The sequence below is a fragment of the Anarrhichthys ocellatus genome, unplaced genomic scaffold, assembly GCF_004355925.1.
Source record: "Anarrhichthys ocellatus isolate YVR2014 unplaced genomic scaffold, GSC_Weel_1.0 scaffold6, whole genome shotgun sequence".
Lineage (NCBI taxonomy): Eukaryota > Metazoa > Chordata > Actinopteri > Perciformes > Anarhichadidae > Anarrhichthys > Anarrhichthys ocellatus.
The window spans coordinates 3,487,128-3,506,830 of NW_022280036.1; the positions used below are offsets into that span (position 1 = coordinate 3,487,128).

At 38.9% G+C, this 19,703-nt stretch overlaps 3 protein-coding genes across 3 annotated transcripts; 2 read left to right on the top strand and 1 right to left on the bottom strand.

Annotated features, from left to right (window-relative positions):
* Positions 1-953: 953 nt before the first annotated feature.
* nmbb (neuromedin Bb) lies at positions 954-1,993 on the top strand. Its single transcript, XM_031846751.1, has 3 exons — positions 954-1,169; positions 1,407-1,594; positions 1,691-1,993. The coding sequence occupies exons 1-3, from the start codon at positions 1,004-1,006 to the stop codon at positions 1,742-1,744; spliced, it is 408 nt and encodes a 135-aa protein (XP_031702611.1). The 5' UTR covers positions 954-1,003; the 3' UTR covers positions 1,745-1,993.
* A 3,929-nt stretch (positions 1,994-5,922) lies between these two features.
* On the top strand, positions 5,923-10,291 carry LOC116383095 (tetraspanin-3-like). Its single transcript, XM_031846667.1, has 7 exons — positions 5,923-6,084; positions 6,946-7,137; positions 7,364-7,438; positions 7,824-7,925; positions 8,095-8,247; positions 8,430-8,513; positions 9,158-10,291. The coding sequence occupies exons 1-7, from the start codon at positions 6,022-6,024 to the stop codon at positions 9,248-9,250; spliced, it is 762 nt and encodes a 253-aa protein (XP_031702527.1). The 5' UTR covers positions 5,923-6,021; the 3' UTR covers positions 9,251-10,291.
* A 15-nt stretch (positions 10,292-10,306) lies between these two features.
* LOC116383094 (proline-serine-threonine phosphatase-interacting protein 1-like) lies at positions 10,307-18,995 on the bottom strand. The gene is made up of 15 exons (XM_031846665.1): positions 18,881-18,995; positions 18,198-18,298; positions 17,505-17,579; positions 17,077-17,111; positions 16,865-16,971; positions 16,404-16,466; positions 16,132-16,215; positions 15,658-15,703; positions 15,363-15,442; positions 14,866-14,964; positions 13,864-13,960; positions 13,563-13,659; positions 13,228-13,316; positions 12,543-12,658; positions 10,307-12,327 (listed from the first exon to the last, which is right to left on the bottom strand). The coding sequence occupies exons 1-15, from the start codon at positions 18,929-18,931 to the stop codon at positions 12,196-12,198; spliced, it is 1,272 nt and encodes a 423-aa protein (XP_031702525.1). The 5' UTR covers positions 18,932-18,995; the 3' UTR covers positions 10,307-12,195.
* Positions 18,996-19,703: the final 708 nt, after the last annotated feature.

Below are 19,703 nucleotides of genomic sequence, written 5' to 3' on the forward strand. Positions count from 1 at the left end.
CACTGCCAGCTTCTCATTTTGCTGTGTCCCTGAGTGAACAAAGCAACACCAAGTAACCCCAGAAATGAATTGTGATATTCATCACCTCTTTTAAGGAAAATGCAGTGTTGCACAAAGCCACTGTTGTCCCAGTTCATCTAATCTGTGAACTTCATAAGAGTGATGCTGTGATGGTCAGACAGTCTTCTAATTAGACTGACATTCAGCTGCGCAGAATGTCTGAAATCACAAGTGTGTGTGTGTGAATGCCAAAGGTTATGAAAAGAGCAAGATGTGACCTGCAGCCCTTCCACTAAACCTGCATCTTTAGCACCCTAAAGTGACAAAGAGGCTGTCTGTCTTATCCGCTCTAAATTAGCAGTGAGAATCAGCAGGTTCTCCTGTCCTCAGAGGACTGATGGTGATCACAGCAGCATGCTGCAACTGGCCAAATGTCATGTTGCTCATTGTTGGGGGCCAGACCTGGCTTTTATTAATGGTGGCAATATACTTTATGTTGTGGCATATCATATGTGATTGGTTTCATGTGAATTGTAAGAGCTTGATGAATTTATTTTAGGGAGTTTTTGTCTAAGAAATATAAATGCAGCCTTACTCATCATCCCCAAAAACGTCTGAAAATCCCTCAACCTTTAACAGGAGAAAGTAAAATCAAATCTCATTTAATGAAACCCCACCAAACATTTGCGCACTGGTATTTTGCTGCTTGTGTAATTTGGTGTCTGAGAAGACTATTTTTCATCAAATATAACCGAGTTAATAAAGAGGAATCGTGTGATGCGTAAATACGCACAGCCAAAGGCTGGATCCAACACAACCTTGACAATGACTCCGATGAGTTTAATGCAGCTGGCTGAATCAAAAGTTAACTACACGCAACATAAGCAGAGCCCACCCCGCACAGGACAGCCTATAAAAGCAGGATGCGTCTGAGCAATCCACGACCAACAGGAGACACTTGAAAATCTGCACCCTGGAGGACAGTTCGCCACTCCACGCTGAGATGAGAGGGTTTACGCTGAATACTGTTTGCCACTGTGGCTTATTTGCTGGTCTTGTCCTCTTTTCTTTCATGTCTTTCACCACTGCAGTCAGTTTTGACCTGACTGAGCTTAGGAATAAAGTTGCAAAAATTAAAGTGAATCCAAGAGGCAATCTTTGGGCTACAGGTAAGAAGAACAATCGTCTTTAAACGCTGTGGACCAGTCGGTCATATTTGTATGGAATGGAATCAAATGAATGAAATGTCTTTCTTTTTCTCATGTAATACCCATACATTTCGTTTTACATGATAACATTGTCTGCCTCTAATGATATTGCTGTTCTTGCTGTTGTCATGTCCCTAAAAGGTTTGTTCTCCCCATAGTTTGAATCTATATTCACGAGCGTTGTCTTTGACTTGGCAGGACATTTCATGGGCAAGAAGAGCGTGATGGACACCCCCCTGCTGCCTCCAGCTCAGGGGCAGGGCGTCGATGCGCTGGAAGTCAGCCTTCCCGTGGAGCAGAGCGCCCTCGTGGAGCTTTTTCACGAGTTCCTGCGGGTAGCGTTGCAAGCGCAGGTGGACACACAAGAGAGCCGCACGAAAAATCAGGTGATTACCACTAGTGTGCAAACGTTTTTTTTGCGCAGAAAAATGAACTTAAATGGAATTGTTATTGAATATGATGTTATGGGCTCTCTGTTTCAGGATGCGGAAATGTTGATGAAGATTTTAGAAAGCTACATCCAAAGCAGAAAGTGATACAGAGGATGTCTGTCGCGCATGAACACGGATTCCATGTCATCTGACCTGATGGGTTAAAATAAATACGTTAGACGCAGTTTACAGTCTCCTGCTCATCATGATTGTAATTTACCGTAACTGTCTGATCATCATCTGCCATTTGCAATACACGTAAAGATGTTTTTCTTCAATTTACTTTGATGATGATGTTCACATTGTCTTGTCGTTAAAAGTTATTTATATTTAATAAAATAATTATTTGCACTGCTTTGACTTTGATCTGCGGCAGATACATTATGATATGTTAATGGCTCACGTTTTGAGTCACTGAAATGTTGTCGGCACACAGAAATGCTTCATTATGGCTACTCCACTATACTTGCTGTTTGATTCTTAATGGAGAATAGCATATGTATGTCCTCTAGTGAGAAACGTATGAGGCATTTGGGGCATCGCCAGTGCACGTGGTGTTCTAAAATGAACAGGTTCTGTAATTGTGTAAATCCTAGCTTGAAAACTTTAACATTCTGTTTGCCTCCACAAGGGTCTGATACATTTGACCCCCACAGTCCTTATTTATAGGCCCAACACTAACAACTGATTGCTAAGTATGAGTAAGATTTCTTTTTCACTTTTGTACTCAAGGCATTTCCAAAATAACACTTATATAAATCCGAATAGGCATTTTATATAAATCACACTTTCTAGTTTTCTGAATATTTTGACATGAAATCAATATTATCTTTTGTACTTTTCCCGTCCTTGCATAGAGGGATGATTCTCTCGATCAATAGTGGTGAGGTGAGATGGCCTATTCTTTGCCTTGGGCTAATCCATTGTAGATAAAGGGAAAGCTATTCATATCTCTCCCACAAGGCCTTGACTGTTGCTTTACATCCGTTGTATTCAGAGTTGTCACTGGTGGGAGGAAACATAGACTTTAATCCACTATTCATAGTTGTGTAATCTAGATTTCTGGTTAGCTCAACAAGTTTGGCCCAGTAAGAAACTCAGAATAAAGAACAGTTAATTAGGTTCACAAAAACATAAATGCAATCCAATACAGCAGTCCTGAAATGAATACCTTCATGAATGTTTAAATGTTGAAACTGTTTCTTTATGGTCATTTTGGAGGCTGTAATTTGTGGTGCTGTTGAATTGAGGTGTTCTGATAATCTGTACAAAATAGTTTTCTTCTTTTTTCTATGAATACAGATTTTAAACTATAACCTTATTTTGCCAAACAACCTTGAACATCTGTAACTCTCAGGTGCAGAACATTGTACATAAGTAGGTTAGACTACAAAATTGGGTAGAATTTGATAAAAAATGAGCCTGTTCAGTAGGTTACATGAAATTTGAGTTAAATAAAAACATTCAAACTTGCACTCAGCTTTGATGAGGAGAGTGAGTAACTTAAGAACACATTCTTGTTTTGGTTAAAAAGGTTCTTTTTGGTTACCTGTAAAAGTGCAAACTCTTCCTTAGTCTTTGCAGTGAAAACACTCAGAGCCAAATTTCAGACATTTGTATTGCCTAATAATGAATCAGCATAGCTTGTTATTTTTACTGATGCACATGTACACAAGATGTTCTTGTCTGTATTTGAATACTGAGGGAAATTTCATCTTCAAATGCAAATATTGCGTCTTCTATTAATTAACTTGAAATCTCAGGCATGTTGTTAATCTGTCGCACAGTGCGGGCCAATGCGTTGATCCAATAATAGTTCATTTTTAGTTAGTAGAGTTAAGATGAGTGAGGGAACGACTGGAATGTACAAAAATTTAACATCAAAAAGATGCCCCTAATATTTCACTATACACTGAATTGTCCATCAACAATATTTATAGATAGTCATCCAAGAGGACTCTGAACTCTCTGCTGTGATGTGATTAAAATAATTCAAATGAAAAGTTCACGTGGCTTAAAGACTCAATAGTTTAGCCATGTTGTGTATAATAGCTAATGGGGAGACTATGGCTATTAAATAATTCCAATCAGCATAAAACAACACAGCAGACGACCAGAAGAACTACTAGACTATATTCAGCAGGGAATCAAATACTGAGTGCTCAATGGAGGCATTCTGCATCCCCCACATACATTGGCCACCTTATATATGTCCTCATCTTAAATAGGTTAAATGGGACTTTTAATACTGATATTTTCATTTTCTTATAACCGTGAGTCAAATCTGTTTTATTTTTAGATAGCTGCAATGTTATCCAAATCATGGTCTGTTATCCTAAATCGCTGCTGTGTGACAAATTTATATTTTTCAGTAAGGGATCAGTAATCTCTTTGCTTATATTTTGAGGAAAGAAACCAGCAACATGATTTACAGTCGACACGCTCTTATTTTAACTCGTCACATGCTGACGCTTTGTCAGACCCTTTGTCTTCACTTTATTATAACTTGTTTCTTGGACAGTTTTGTTTCTCACTAACTTAAGCTTTGCTTGTAAATGTGATTCATACGTCATGTGTCATGTGATTTCAATTTGAACAAACACAACAGATAGAGAACATCACTGTTTATCATACAATAGTGATCTCACTCAATTTACATTCGTGCACAATCAATTTATGATGATTTATCATTTTTGTCACTAAATTGAAATGAATAAATGTCGTGTTTTCATCTGGCATGCAAAAGAGGAGAATGTGTAAACTCAACCAAGGCCTTTTGCTTTTCAGTAAGTAAAGACCCACTCTAAACTTAACCAGTGTAATTTACAACAACATTAACCAAACAGCCATTACTGTCCATAGTGCATGGCGAGAAAGTCTGTTAATCTATGTACAAACTGTAAGTCATTCACATATTCATTGGAAATTATATAGTTGTAAACAAATATGTCCCAAACTGACGTTGGAACTTTTTACACTATGTCTTTGACTTCCTGCATATGTGCTTGTTTCTTTGCTTTATATTGTTCTGTGTTAATAATGACTCAATTCATAGCCAACAGGTGAAGTTGATGCATTGCACACTACGGATGTATGTTGTGTCAACAGTGCTAGCCTTGGCTTCTACTTGAATTTGTGAGTGCTTAGTTTGAACAACCAAACGCTTAAAGAGACAAATGTGTCGGGCTTTTTACTCAATAAAAACAAGGCTTCCGGCACCAGTCAAAGTCATTATGGATTGAGTGCCCCAAAGACACACATTTTCAATTGAGTAATCTATCTTGCCCTCATAGGAGATTGATAGGTTTTAGTAAAGAAAGCAGGGGCATACCACCTTCATTCATTTCTACCACGGGACTGTGTGGGTGCAGAGCACATTTTATTATTTCATTCGGACTGACCATCTGAAAAATGTATGTAGTCATCATAAGGTTTATCATGTGGTTGTAGGGTGTTTTTAACCACCCGCTGGATACATCTTCCTCTCATTTTATACTAGTGTGAAACCAGCGATGCTACACTGCCACCATGTGGCAGAAAAACACAATTAAATAAACCCAAAGCAGCTTCTATGCTGATGCTGCTTGTCAGTGTTTTTCAGCAGGCTTACAGTCGGCCTATATGTTCGTATACGCCGTTTCTGCACAAAATGATAAAACCCTCAAACAAACCATTGCACCAACACCAATAGAAGCTGTATCTTAGCTATTGCAGGCCTTCTACTTAAATTGATTTCATAACATTGAGTAATTAGCACAAATATTTTTCCCCAAAAACACTCAACTGCTAGACAGGCAGACCCAGACAGGTGACAATGATTGATGGTGTTAGCAGTGGATGTAGTTAAGCACGTCATTCTTTGATCAACTATAACAATAATGCAATTCTTCTTCTTCAAATTATTCTCCTTGCTTATGACACATTACACCCCACTGAGTTCATTTAAATCCATCCTGTGGTGAACAAATAAAGCTAAATAACATCTGAAGGTATTTCTTAACTATTCTTTAAACACAGAATTATATGATGGCCTTGTAAGAAAGTGCAGTGATTTACTTTTATAAGTAAAAACGCAGACTTCAATCAAGTTACATTCAAAACATATATTGAATGCACACGCTGCACTGTTTACGTAGAATGCAATGTACATTGTTGCAGAGCTCAACATTCAAATATACGCCATCACATTTTGTTTTGAATGGTAACGTCATTGGAGCACGTGACCTTTTTTTTTGTGACAATTTCATTGGTTGAGCCCAGAAGAATCTGCGCTTTGGGGGGCAGGACCACCGAAGCCATTTTATTATCATAACAGCAAAGGTGCAGGTGCATCAATATATTTTTTTATAGTCACACTTTTAATTTTTGCAGCTCAAGTTACCATGGGACAGTGTGGAATTACGTCATCCAAAACCGTGTTGGTTTTTCTCAATCTCATATTTTGGGTAAGAAAAGGATTTCTGTTTGGACAATGTGCAGCATCACAGTGAGGCCATGCAGGGATGGAGAGCATTAGCGAGCTAGCAAACTGCGCCAGAGATGCGCTGCAGTCCGCAGTGTAGCGATAAGACCAGCTGCCTTTTTTTAAGGCGGGATGTCCATGGTCGCAAAGGCCCACTTTAGCATTCACTGTGACGGGCACTAATGTGAGCAACAGTAATGTGAAGGTAGCAAAGCTACAGTGTGTCGGTAGCTGCCCACAAGTTGTAGCGATGACGTTATGCAGCAGCTGTTAGGTCCTGTAGCGGCTGCTATCTGAGCTATTGAATCATGCAATCAACAGTGTTGGATTAAGATGTAACGTTACATGGATATTTAATATTGCTCTATTCGGTTTATCTTTAAAAAAAGAAAGACCATATCTCCTCCTAGGATGGATGAATCATTTAGCGATAACAAGTGGCCCAGTTCACATTGCAACGGTCTTCCAAATGTGTCGTCTTTGTTTGTCAGCTTGAGCTAAATATTATTTGAATGTATGAAATAATGCATATTTTATCTTGAAGTATTTGTTTTAACCAATTTCTTTATCTATTGCCTGTATGCTATTTTACTTTGTTCTGTCTTGAATTCAATTTTGCTTTATTGGCATGACCAGAGTTAAATACAGTAGGAGAAATGCACACACTATATAACAACCAAATTACTGTACTGCACAGTATTGTATATTATAATTTTATATCATCACTAATTACAAACAGAAGAAAAGAAAATGCATTATAAGATGTAGTTTAACAATTGACAGATGAATATACAATAACAAATAAAAGTCTTTCTTTGTCTGTGCTTTGTGTGTCTCTCTGCAGGCTGCGGCTGGGATTCTATGCTACATCGGAGCCTATGTGTTTATCACATATGACGACTATGACCACTTCTTTGAAGATGTGTACACTTTGATTCCTGCTATCATAATAATAGCTGTCGGGACTCTTCTCTTCATCATCGGCTTGATTGGCTGCTGTGCAACGATACGTGAAAGCTCCTGTGGTCTGGCAACTGTGAGTGTGGACTACTGTGACTTGCACCCTGAAAATCCGCTGAACGCAGAGGAAGAGCATTTATTTTACATAGGGAGCACGAGGAAGACATAAAACAACACAACATTTGGGAAACCGTTAACTAAATGGCGCGCTGAAAAATAATTGGCAATGTCAAGTAATCATTTTATTTCTAACTCTCCTTACTAATGAGCCTCTGAACAATGTGTCTTTGTTGTCGTTTCAGTTTGCTGCCATTCTCCTGCTGGTGTTTGTAACAGAGTGTGTGGTGGTGGTGCTGGGCTACATATACAGGGCAAAGGTAAACACTGTCTCATTGGACTACAGTTGTATATCTATTTGTGTGGTATTGTATTTTGCGTCTGTCTGCTTTAATATAGTTTTGGAATATATAGTTGGAAGATAATATGGATAGCGTTCGTAGCATTAGGAGTTGACATTTTAGCAAAACTTAATATTTTGTTGCATCTTGTTTTTGTTTCAAAACTTCCTTTGCTAGGATTAATTAATGTTGACTTGTTTAGCCGCTCTCAAGTATTGCAGATCCCATTGGGTAAGAGTGTTACCCAAGGGCCTACATTGTAAATTAGCTTTTTAATAATGTGAAAAACTATCCCTTAGAGATAACATACGCAATTTGCGAACACTGAGCAGGGACAGTAACTGCTGCTGTGCTTTTGTTTTAGGTAGAGGATGAGGTGAATCACTCCATACAGAAGGTTTACAACGAGTACAATGGCACCAACACCGACGCCCCCAGCCGCGCCATTGACTATGTGCAGAGGCAGGTAAGGAGAAAAGTCTGCTGCAGCAAACATTTTACTTTTGACAGCTAAAGTCCTATGTGGACCAATTATATTCAATAATATTTCAGATTGTGAAACAAATTTCAAATTGTGTTCTGAACCGCAGACTCTGATGATTTCCCCTCTTTATTCTTCTCTATTGTCCTGTTAGCTTCACTGCTGCGGCATCCACAACTACTCTGACTGGAGGAACACGCGCTGGTTTAAAGAATCCAAGAACAACAGTGTCCCAGTCAGCTGCTGTCTGCCCAGCATCAGCAACTGTTCCGGCACTCTCACTCGACCTGCAGATCTCTACCAAGAGGTACAAACAAGAGGCTAAAACCACAGAACAAAGTTCTAGTTATGGATGGCATTTCTTTCTTCTTCTTTGGCACAAACAGAAGTACAATGTAAAATGTTATCTGGTGTTATTCTTGTTTTGTTTTGTGAGAAATGTTGTTATGCCTGTGGAACTATTTTAATGTCATTCATTTTCTGTTGCAGGGTTGTGAAGCTCTGGTTGTGAAAAAGTTGAAGGAGATCATGATGTATGTCATATGGGCTGCACTCACTTTTGCATCTACACAGGTAAGGAGGAGAAATTCAATGCAACCTGAAATCATCTGGGAAAATACAAAATATATTTAGTAGGACCGTTGATGTTGCTCAAATGGATTTTGATATGAAGCAAATCAAGGATGGTATCTTATGGAGAAAAATGGGACAGTAATCCTAAATCTAAGAAAGGACTACAGTCAGTATCACACTGAGGTTAATTAATTCACAACAAATTGCTGCCTCACTGCAGAAAATACACATAAGGCATCTTATTCCATGAGTGTTCAAGTCAAAAGCATGTTGATTGGGAGAATAATGAAAGCTGCAGTCGTCTCTGTCAACACAAGCTGAGCTAACGGCAGCTCTGACCAGGACACCACTGCTCCCAAAGCAGCGACTAAAGACAGCGTGGTCAATCACTTAGTATTACACTCAAACATTCTCATTATAACACAGCATGCGTCCTGTGTGTGTAAAAAGATAATGCTTTAGCATTATCTGGTTTAACATTATTTGCTTTCCACAGTGGTGGTAAAAAAAGAAAGTAATCCAGGAGATCAGGACGCTTGATAAGAACTCGAAAAGAACTGGTTATTAGCTCTTGCTCGTGTTGTTTTCCTGCCAAGGACTCGCATAACCGCTTTTCTTTTGTTCACTTGCTGTCTTGTTTGCAGATGCTGGGCATGCTCTGTGCCTGCGTGGTGCTCTGCAGGAGGAGTCATGACCCTGCATACGAGCTGCTGGTCACAACCAACAGCTACGCATGAGGGAGGAGGCAGACAACCAACGAAGCACTCCATAAATCAAAAGGAGCATCACCACAGTAGATTTCAGCTGTAGTTGTATAAGCTCAAGCACACCTTGCACAATTCCTGATAAAGTAGCGAACACTGGTGATGTGGTTTGGGTGGGTGGGTGCTTCAAGGGTAAACCAGTTATTTATTGACATGCTTTGTAAGTTACTGTTACTTTAAATGTATTTTTTCTCCTTACAAACACTGAAATATTTACAGTGGCCAACGTTGTATATGGCTAATTGACATTATCGATGTTGATGCAGTTTATTTTCTTTTACTGTGGCTTGATCAAATTCCCCAGTGAGGATTGTGAGAAGTAATTTGGAGCGTGATGTGTATAAGAATGTATTTCCTTGTGTGCTAGTTTGCACTAGGGCTGGAGCTCTGGAAATATTTCCTGGTAGTAAAGGAACATCGATGCTAAAAAGAACATGTACAGTATTCCTAAGAACGTGGCTAGTAAGAACCAGATTTTGTGAAAATGGAAAAAAACCTACTTTTTACCATAGACATAACAGATTCAGTGGTTTTGTCTTTACAGTTTTATTTGTGGAGCAGCTTTTCGTTTTGTCTCTCAAAACCATGTTTGGAAGACGTTCTTCATATTCACAAATATTCAGGTTGTGAATAATGTATGTTCTCTTTTGGTGTAGATGTTGGATGTTCTCTGAATCAGGCTTCATTGCCAGTATTTCAATTGTGAATCAACCTTTTAGTCTCCAGTGCTATTAGTAGGAGTATTATCAGTGTTACCTGAAGACCCGTGTATCCATAGATCCAGTTTATTACGGTCAGAGACATCCCTCTCTTTGTTAGTTATACCCCTGCTATGGAAATGATGACATTATTTTATACATTCTTGTGAATTTGTGCACCGTTTTAATATTTCTGAGCTGTTAAGTTGAACCCTAGATATTTAGCTTGTGCCGCAGAAAAAAAACATGAGAAACAAAATTGTGTGTAGACTGGAGAACAGACAGGAGACAAATAAAGTCATACATTTCAATTTAACTGTTTAATTGCCATTTCATCCACTTAGTTTTACATGGAAGTGAGTATATTGCCAGTTAAACCATATACACAGGTAATTATTTGATATTACATCTGTTGCATGAAACATATGAGGATGTTTAAACACATAGCTACGTCATCACTTGACATATATGACAATACTTTCCTTTATACAAACTTTTCTGTACTTTGGTCTACTCAGCACTCAGATAATTCCTAATGCACAGCAGACATATAAATACAGTATTGTAACCTTCAATCTTCCCTAGCTCACAAACATACAAAAAACATTGAAGAAATGCCAAATATAGAACGTGAGAATCCAGGTGCAAAGCCCCACCTGCTAACAGCCTTAACACGTGTGGTTTATTTGGTGATAAATTAAAAATCCTGCACAAAGCATGACGCAAATTACATCAATTGCTGTTGCTTATTATTATGCTACAATTTAAAGTCAGTGGCTAGATAGAGGAGTAGTTTTAAAATGGTGTTTTAAATGGCTTTGCTCGCGAGGCCGCAGCCACCATGCGGGCCATCTCAGGTAATATGCTCTGTAATATAACAAAGTATCTGTAATGCAACGTCAAGTGTCCCTTGTGTGGGAAAACAGCGACACGCATTCCTAACGATTGTTACTCTGCTGCAATTTGATTTGCTGTTTCGCCAAGTACAGCGGTTGTCATCGGCTCGCAGTTGGCAGAAGTTAGTAACTGCGGTCAACACGAATTATGTGGATTATCTTTTACTGCGCACATTTCAAAGTCTGCCTTTTGAAGAAAAACTTTAGATTAAACACCTCATGGCCCACCAGGTGCGGAATATTGTTATAAAGCAACCTGCCTGTAAAAATAATACTATTTAACGTGGAGTAATTCTGCAGGAAGAAACGCCTCTTTCTGAGACGATTAGCTACCAAACAGGAAAGCAGCAGGACAACGCGGTATCATTGGAAGAGCTGAATTAGCTAGCCAACGCTACCCAAATGGACAACGCAAACGGTGAGTGGAGGAGAACAAGTACGAGCCCAGTTGGATTATCATATGTATTAAACTGTGTGGTAAATGTGAAATTTTGTTGGAGCATTAATTAAGATAAATGTAGTGGCTGCTCATTTTACCGTCCTTCTTGGCCACTTCTTGCAGGATGTAAAGGGTTCTGACTCGCGTAGACTAACATGTCCAATTTACGTGCTCTTGCAGGCTAAACTTTTCTTGCTAGCTGTCCAAAGATGAGGCTCGTAGCTCGTAGTTAAAAGTAGTTTTATTCCATGTAAAAAATAAACAAAATCTTTAAGCAATAAATGGAGTACCAAAGCACTGACCTTCTGCTGGCTATAACTAAAAAGTCTATAATCTGCATTCTATAATCTGCATTCTATAATCTGCGATCTATAATCTGCGGTCAGAAAAATTTGTTGCTCCACATCCTGCTCCATCAAAGCCTAACTTGCACTGAAAACTCACTTAAAGGAGTCAACCAATAATTATCCAATAGCAGGACAGAATAGAGGAGCCTTTATCTTCAAAGGGCAAAACACACATTTGAAGCACATTTTACAACATGAGCAATCTTTTAACTCTATTATATGGTAAACATTCTAAAGGGAACAACACATATACTTTTGCAATAAACATAAAATACAAAAAATGTTAAGAATACAAAATGGCTCTTACACTAAATGTAAATCGTAAATCTAATCGTTGATTTAAAAAAAGAAGCTCTGTTATGGTTGCAATGTAGAACCTCTCTTGCACTGGCATAATGCTAGTTGTTCTTCTATTAGCGTATGGAAGTTTGTTCGTCAGACTCACATTGAAAATATGACATATACTGACAAAGCAAAGTCACTGCAAGCCGTTTTAAAACGGTACCATCCAAATGTTGAACTCCAGCTGGTTCATCGTTCAGATTTTGCCCAGATAGTTTCCTGGCACCAGTCCAGCCAGTCCGTTCCTCTCCACTGTCCACCAGCCGTCTTCTTCTCGTGCCAACACTCGGACCATGTCCCCTCTACTGACAGACAGTTCATCCTCTTCCTGACCAGTCGTTATGAACAAAGATGACAATTGTTGGTTACAAAATGGGTGACACTAAGGAGCCTTTATCACTGGCATCTCTTACCTGAATACCTACATACTCTACAATTGGAGTAACGGTACTGTAATGGTACAGTAGTTGACACAACGTGGTTTCATGTCCAGTAACGTCTTAGTATTGCAAATAATACAAAATAACGTGTCGTAGTAATCACCTGGGCAGTGTATTCATAAAGTACAATGTAGTTGTCTTCATCAGCTGAAACTGTGGCCGATGATGCTGCATGCTGGAGGCCTGGTAGGGGCGCATATCCTCCATCTGAACTCTCAACTGAAGCCAGAGTGAAAGTAGGCGTTTGAAAATGCTTAATGTTAACTACTTTAGAGAAATACAACTTTATGTACACAACACATTGTATGCAGCACATTGATATTTCATTCATTTAAAATGTGCAACTAAGTGAATTTTCTTCAATCACATATTTATTTTTGTTACAAATCTTTTATATTAGATTCGACGTTATAAGTAGGCCACAATTATCAGAACGATATGAACATTCAGGCTCTTTCATGTGGCTCAAAGGTGCATATATACATCTTAAATAAATGACCGATGGAAGAAATTATGCAAATGTCCTGCCACCCATCTGTGTGAACAACTGGCATCGAGGGTATGGTGTTTTGCAAACATATACAATAGTTTTCTAGTTACATCTTAATTCCATTTGAATTGTATAAAATCGGCTCAAATCTGAACTTTCTTTTGAAATCTTATGGTAATTATTGTGGTTGTCTTTAAGCTCAAATGTAAGATCATGCAAGAACAATTTTAAAGGCTGACATGTTCATTACTCCCCTCAATGGTCTCAGAGAGATCCAACAAATGAATGCAATACTTACTCTCCCCAAAAGGTGTCGTTGCTGATTGTGAGTTTTGAAGACTGTCGGCACTGATGTTCAGAGAACTTGAGAGAAGGGGATCAGAGCACCTGAATGATCCAGGTCAGGGTAGATATTTAGGATATACACAGAAGTGTTCAGATAAACAGACAATTAGGTCTAAATACCATCTGCATCTGAAAGGTACTGAAGAAAGCTGAACCAGGAGGAGACAGCATTTACTTACTGCCACAACAACCTGGCAGTATTCATGTGTTATACCCTTAGCCCTAAAGGTTGTACAGTAACAATGCTGTCTCCTCCTGATTCCTGCTCCGATGTGGATCGTGTCAGACCTCATCATCACGTCTTCTTCTCCTACTGCGAAATGAGCTTGGCCGTTGCTGTCCCGGGATCTCTCCGTCTGGTAGAAGCTCTCATACAATATGGGCTCTGTGTGGGGGAAAAGAGAAACGGCTTCTTTGAGAAGTGAGGTCAGGTGTGGCTTCCTGTCTTTGTGTTCACTGAAATAGAGAATTAGAAGTTGAGTAGCACTCTAAATCCAGTTCTTTTGTGTCCCTTCTTTCACTTCTCTCCTTAAGGTTGTAGTTTTCTCTGAAGGGTAAAGGACAATCTACACGTTGAGTAGTCTCTTACCTGGAGGCCTCGTTCCTGTGCCTTTCATCCCTATGAAATAGTTGTTGTCTGTGGTGATGTCACACTGTTCCAGTTGCTTCCTCACCTCCTCGATAAACTGAAAAACAAGAGTCAATTCCTTCGAATTGTGCACTTCCTGTCTAACATCTTTGTGGTTTGAGATTTTAATTTCAAATGCAGTTATCCATGCAAAGAAATTAAGCATGTATGAAAGGTGATTTCAAAATCATCCACCAAATGTGTGACATGTGCTGTTGGTTCCTGCTTTCAACAAATAGTCTACATATGTACATATCTACAGTCACGCTTGCATTGGGGCTGCACTAATCTGCATGCTAACCTCAGTGTGCTAACATGCTCACAATGACAAAGCTGTTGTTTAGAAGGCATAATGTAAACCATGTTCACCATCTTTGTTTAGCGTGTTAGCATGCCAACATTTGCTAATAAGCACATCTTGGGACCATGAAGGTCTTCTAAAGTTTAATGTTTAGGCCTCACCCCAAGCTGAACCCAGAGGGCTAAAGGGCAGTTCACCCCAAAATCAAAAATACATTATTATCCTTTTACCTGTTGTGCTTTTTATCAATCTGCATTGCTTTGATGTGAATTGCCTAATTTCTGACATATCTGCCATACAGAATAAAATATGACTATATGGCATTCGACTTGACTTGACTTGCTCAAAAGGCCCAAAAAATTCATTAGAAAACTGCAATTTATCTTTCCAGAAATCATGACCCTGTTACTCAAGATAATCCACAGACCTTGAGCAGTTTAAAGTTGGAACTATTTCCTTTCAACCATAGCTTTTAGATGAAACTGTGATATAGTCCCATTATGTTCCAGAGAAGGCCGAAATCTCTACGACTGATATCTCCAAACTAGGCAACTCACAAAACAATCTGTATTTATATATAGCACTACAGGTAAGAGGAAAAATATGTATTTTTGATTTTGGGTTTATATCCATTTAAATATACTTAAAGAAAGTAAGCTCACCTCATCATCATTGACACACTGCATGGAGAAATGATTGCAGTGGTCCCAGAGAGAACACCTGAGCATGCTGATGCGATCTCCCTCCAGTTGCTGGAACACCTGAGAAACAAACACTGCTGGTTTCTACTGTGCCAAAGTCCATATCACTGACTTCAAAAAACTTGATTCCTTTCTGTTCTGTACAGCTTGTTATGCTGCATTAGTGCAAACCGGCAGTATTATCTGAATATATTAGGAATGACTGATGTGCCAATTGTGTAAAATGAATTGAAAAAGCAAAACGGATCTCAACTTTGAAAACGTTACTTTGTGGTTGTGGGTTTGCAGTTCCACTTTTAGCACGCTCAAGATCTGTATTTCCTCATTGGTCAGTAGAAAGGTGCTGTGAGAGGAATCATGCTTGCAGATAAAGGGGACTTGGTGTGAGGTCTAGTCTGTGTGGTTAGAAGCCCTCGTTTTGGTTCATGATGTGCTTGTACTAATATAGTCCCCAGTACCTCGCAGGTGCTTTTGTGTGTTTCTTCCCAGTCCTGGCGAACACTCTCTAGCTGAGCAATGTTGGTAAAGTACAGCTTCTCTGTGAGAGATTGCAGTATCATTATAGATGGTTATAGGTAGAAATGTAACACAGCAACAAACACTAATGTATTAGACAAATCATGTACAGTGCAACTTTTTTTCTAAATTCATATAATCTTTGATGGCTGTATTGAACAATGTCATGAATACTGACATACACTTTACAGGTTAAATATAGAAATTCTAGAGAGGAAACATGATTCTGGGTCATACCTGCTTCATTGGCAGCCTGTCTAGATTGCTTTGCCCTGTGACGCATCTGTGAAACAAGGTATTACAAGGAAGTGACATGCATGACAAGTGTGACAAGCTCTCATCACAAACTGGAGAGAATTCATCACATTAAAACATTATCAAAATAACCTTATCAGGCCAAAGCATGTCAGACCTGTTGAAAAGATGTCTATAGCACCTTTCTTGAATATGCAAAAGTCTAAATATTATCAGAGTCATTTAGGGAATATGCAAAAGATTGAATGTACTTTAAAGGAGATGACAGATGTAACAGCCGCTCATGAACATATACTAAGTTCCTCCTAATAGAGTTGCAGAAAAGTTCCACCACTAAACTTGCAGTTTGAGGTGCAAAGCCAAATATCTAAATGGAAGTCTGTATTTGAATTCCTTAAAACCTCCAACTGGTCTGACAATACTCTTATAGTGAGGTAACCAGTTTAGTTAATATACCTTTTCTGAGTTTTTGGATGCAACGGTTGCCCCCTGTTCTGCCTCGTCCGCCTCTCTGCACCTCAGCTCATAATTCTTCTTAGACTGTAAGAGACAGAGACAGAAACCAGAGTTCCAAGAGCTGTGTAATGTTTGTTCTTTATGCCAGTGATGAGCATAAATACAGCATGGCATCAAATCAGTGCCTCAACAATGACAAAAGAAGTCATGCTTGATTTCTGGATTAAATGCAAAATGTAATAATTGAAATATCAGCTTCAGCTGTTACTTACTTCCACGGTCCTCTTGTACAAAGAAACCTTTTTCTTCTGAACCTTCTCCATGATGCTTTGGAACTATATGGGCAACGAGAATGCTCTTAAAATATTGATTGTATTCATCTACTGTGTATTCTTTTGATACCCACAGTTACTGACATGCTGTGGAAACTTAAAAAAGTTATTTCTAACTTGATCTAAATGGAAATTCTGAAATAACTTGTTCAGGTTTAATAATGACTGGAATTTTGTTATCATGGTAGGAATTCTAGTGGTGCATGCATTACTTGGCGATTACTTAGCTTTGTAAATATTAATACATATTTATTACCTATACAGGAATTTAAATGACCTTAGGGATACGTACAATCTGCACTCGGGTAGAGAAGAATAGAGACAAGCTAGAGAAAGCCATCAAACCTCACCTCTATATGTGTGCACAATAAGTCAGTTGTTAAACACAAATGGCCCAGTACCTTCTTCCTCTGCTCTTTCTGCCGCTCTCTGAATGTCTCAATCTTTTTCACCTCCTCTTTCAATACATCGGACAGCTGGATGTGAAAGTTACCAATGTTCTCGATTTCTGCAGCCAAAAACAGCAACATGAATCAATTCTACATGTTATAGACACAGAAAAAGACAGCAGCAAGTACTTTAGTGAGATTTGTCCTTGGCTAGATAAACTTACGTGTTTTTAACAGTTCAAAGGATGCTCTCAAGGTGCTGGAAAAAACAATGCACATTTAGGATCAGACAAAAATGAGGGAAAGCTCAGTACAACTGAAATGGAAACAGGAAATCTGGCAACATATAATGACCCACTGTTGCTGCGGTAGGTTGCACATACCCACAGCCACTCATTTTTTCTTCTTCTTCTCTTTTTCTGTCTCACAGATATAGATTTTTGCTTCCTTTCAAAATAATACATGACTCATAGACTCCATCCTGACTGATGTTTCATATGTTGTGAGTCAGTTTCAATCAGCACTAAACTCATCATATTGTCATTTCAACAAAATAAATACGTGACCCTTTTTTCTAATATGTCTTACTTAAATACCAAGTGTACAGTATGTGTGTACAGTACATGCTGTTTAATTAAGTCGCTGTATTTACCTGGTCTCTGTGTGTCCTCCTGCTTTGCGAGCAATAGTCACCAGTTCCTTCCCATACCTCTCCTCTGCTAGTGTCCTGTGAAGTATGAACACAAATGCATCACACTGGAGCCCAGAATTAGTTTTTTAGTATTTACTTACAAAACTGAACAGTGGTTTTCTTGTCGTAACAAAAGAGACGCGTTACGCTTCCCTGTAGCTTGTTGTGATATGCTACCATCATTTACCATCATTACTTTTATTATATTGGATTACATCTCGAGGTTTACCGCATATGACTGTAGTACTCTATTATCATTTGCTGTATCCAGTATTTGTGGTGGTGCTGAATATTTTTGCTGAACAGAGAAAAATTGACCAACTGTATGAGATGCAAGGCAGCGGTGGGACTAAAGGTGCGTTCACACCAAACGCGGCGCGAATTAATCGTGCCACGTTTGGTGTGAACGCACCTGAAAACTGAACACAGGTGTGACCGATTACATGCTCTGTTGTCTCATGACAATAAAAACTTCAGTAGCCTCAATTATTTGCAGAGTAATCCAGTTGTTTTGTCTAGAGAACTGGCCCTTGCTGGAGAACGCTATATTTACTTCGATTTCTATCCATGTTATGGTAACATACGTAACTACACAACAATCACAAAAATTTGAATTTCCCAAATGCACAAGTTTTGGATACAGACTGACGCTACCTCATCTTTAAAAGCTCCTCCACATCTTTGCACATACGCCTTCCATCTTGCAACCTTTGGATCACAGCATCATAGCCTGCGTGACAGGTGAAATTGGACCCCTGTATTTAGAAGACATAGAACAAGCTTAGAGAAACACTGCAATGAACAGCATTGCTCAACAACGGTTGCAACATGTTCTTGAGTCAATCCTGGACTCACTTTGTGGTAAAAATGCAGAACTAGCATTTTGCAAAAATAGTATGTATGACATGGCAACACTCTCAGTACTTCATGAAACTGCCCCTTAAAGAGTAGAGCAGATTGACAGTAAGTAGATCCACACAGATGGACCTTGTGGCACAAAGTTTGAGGGTATTTATGAACTGTAAAACTCATCAGTACTGTCTTTGTTCGGTGATACAAAATTGCCAGAACTTAAGAATTCAAGAAAGATAATTTGACCTCTACACTCTAAACGTTGGCTAGTTTAAGTCTGCAGAATACTGGTAATCAAGGGATTTTCTTTTGTAGGTACTTTTGATTATCTGCAAAATTAATGAATTCAATTGTTTAAAAAATTTGCTTAAAATGTGAATTCTACATGAAAAATGTACCATGAATGATTGCATGACTGCGACGACACCAATGCACATTCAGCTTTCAAGAACAAGGACAACCACAGCAAAGCACGACAGACTTACCCAGAAAGCGTCTTTAAACATCAAAGGTGTCTTCTCACTTGTTACTTCCATGAACTGAACACAGTTGCTTTTCTCAGTGTGAACTTCTTTTACTTCTCTCTCTCTCGCTCCCCAACAACCTAAATAAAGTATTTGAAGGCTGAGTAAACTGTGTTCAAGCGGTGAGTGGCCTGAACGTCAGAGAGTCATTATGAAAGAGGAAGAGCTTCTGTCCCATGATGTCACTGACCACAGTCAGCTCAGCTCATGTGTGCGACAGCATCTCTTTCACCTTTCACTATCACTTGGTGTACAAGGCTGAATGTCTAGTTTAAAGGTTTTGTAAGGTTTTGTCAAACACAACAGCCGATATATATATATATATATATACTGTATCTGCTTGGATAATATAGTCTGTATGTCTCTGTATTTGATGTAATCTGTTAGCTGAAGATGAACTTTGTATTTGTTGTTTGGTCATTTAGTGACAAACTCAGTCATACAGTGTGGTTTCAGTCTCAGCTTCAGATGGCTGGCAAGCACCTAGAGTGGCTGTGTTACAAAATAAATACAACATCATTATTATGTTATATTATTATCATACTTCATCAATATGTTGGCACTTCCATGTAATAAATAAATATCTCCAAAAGATGTGTTGTGACAGACAAACATTTTCATCCGACTGTTGTCCTGCACGTTCCTGTGATGAACACAAGGGGGAGACACAGACCTTTCTAGAAAATATCAAACAACCCTCGAAGTATTACACGGGATCAAACCCTCCCGTGACAGAGTCAGTAGTTCTCAAATCTCCACGGGGGGGGGGGGGGGGGGGGGGGGG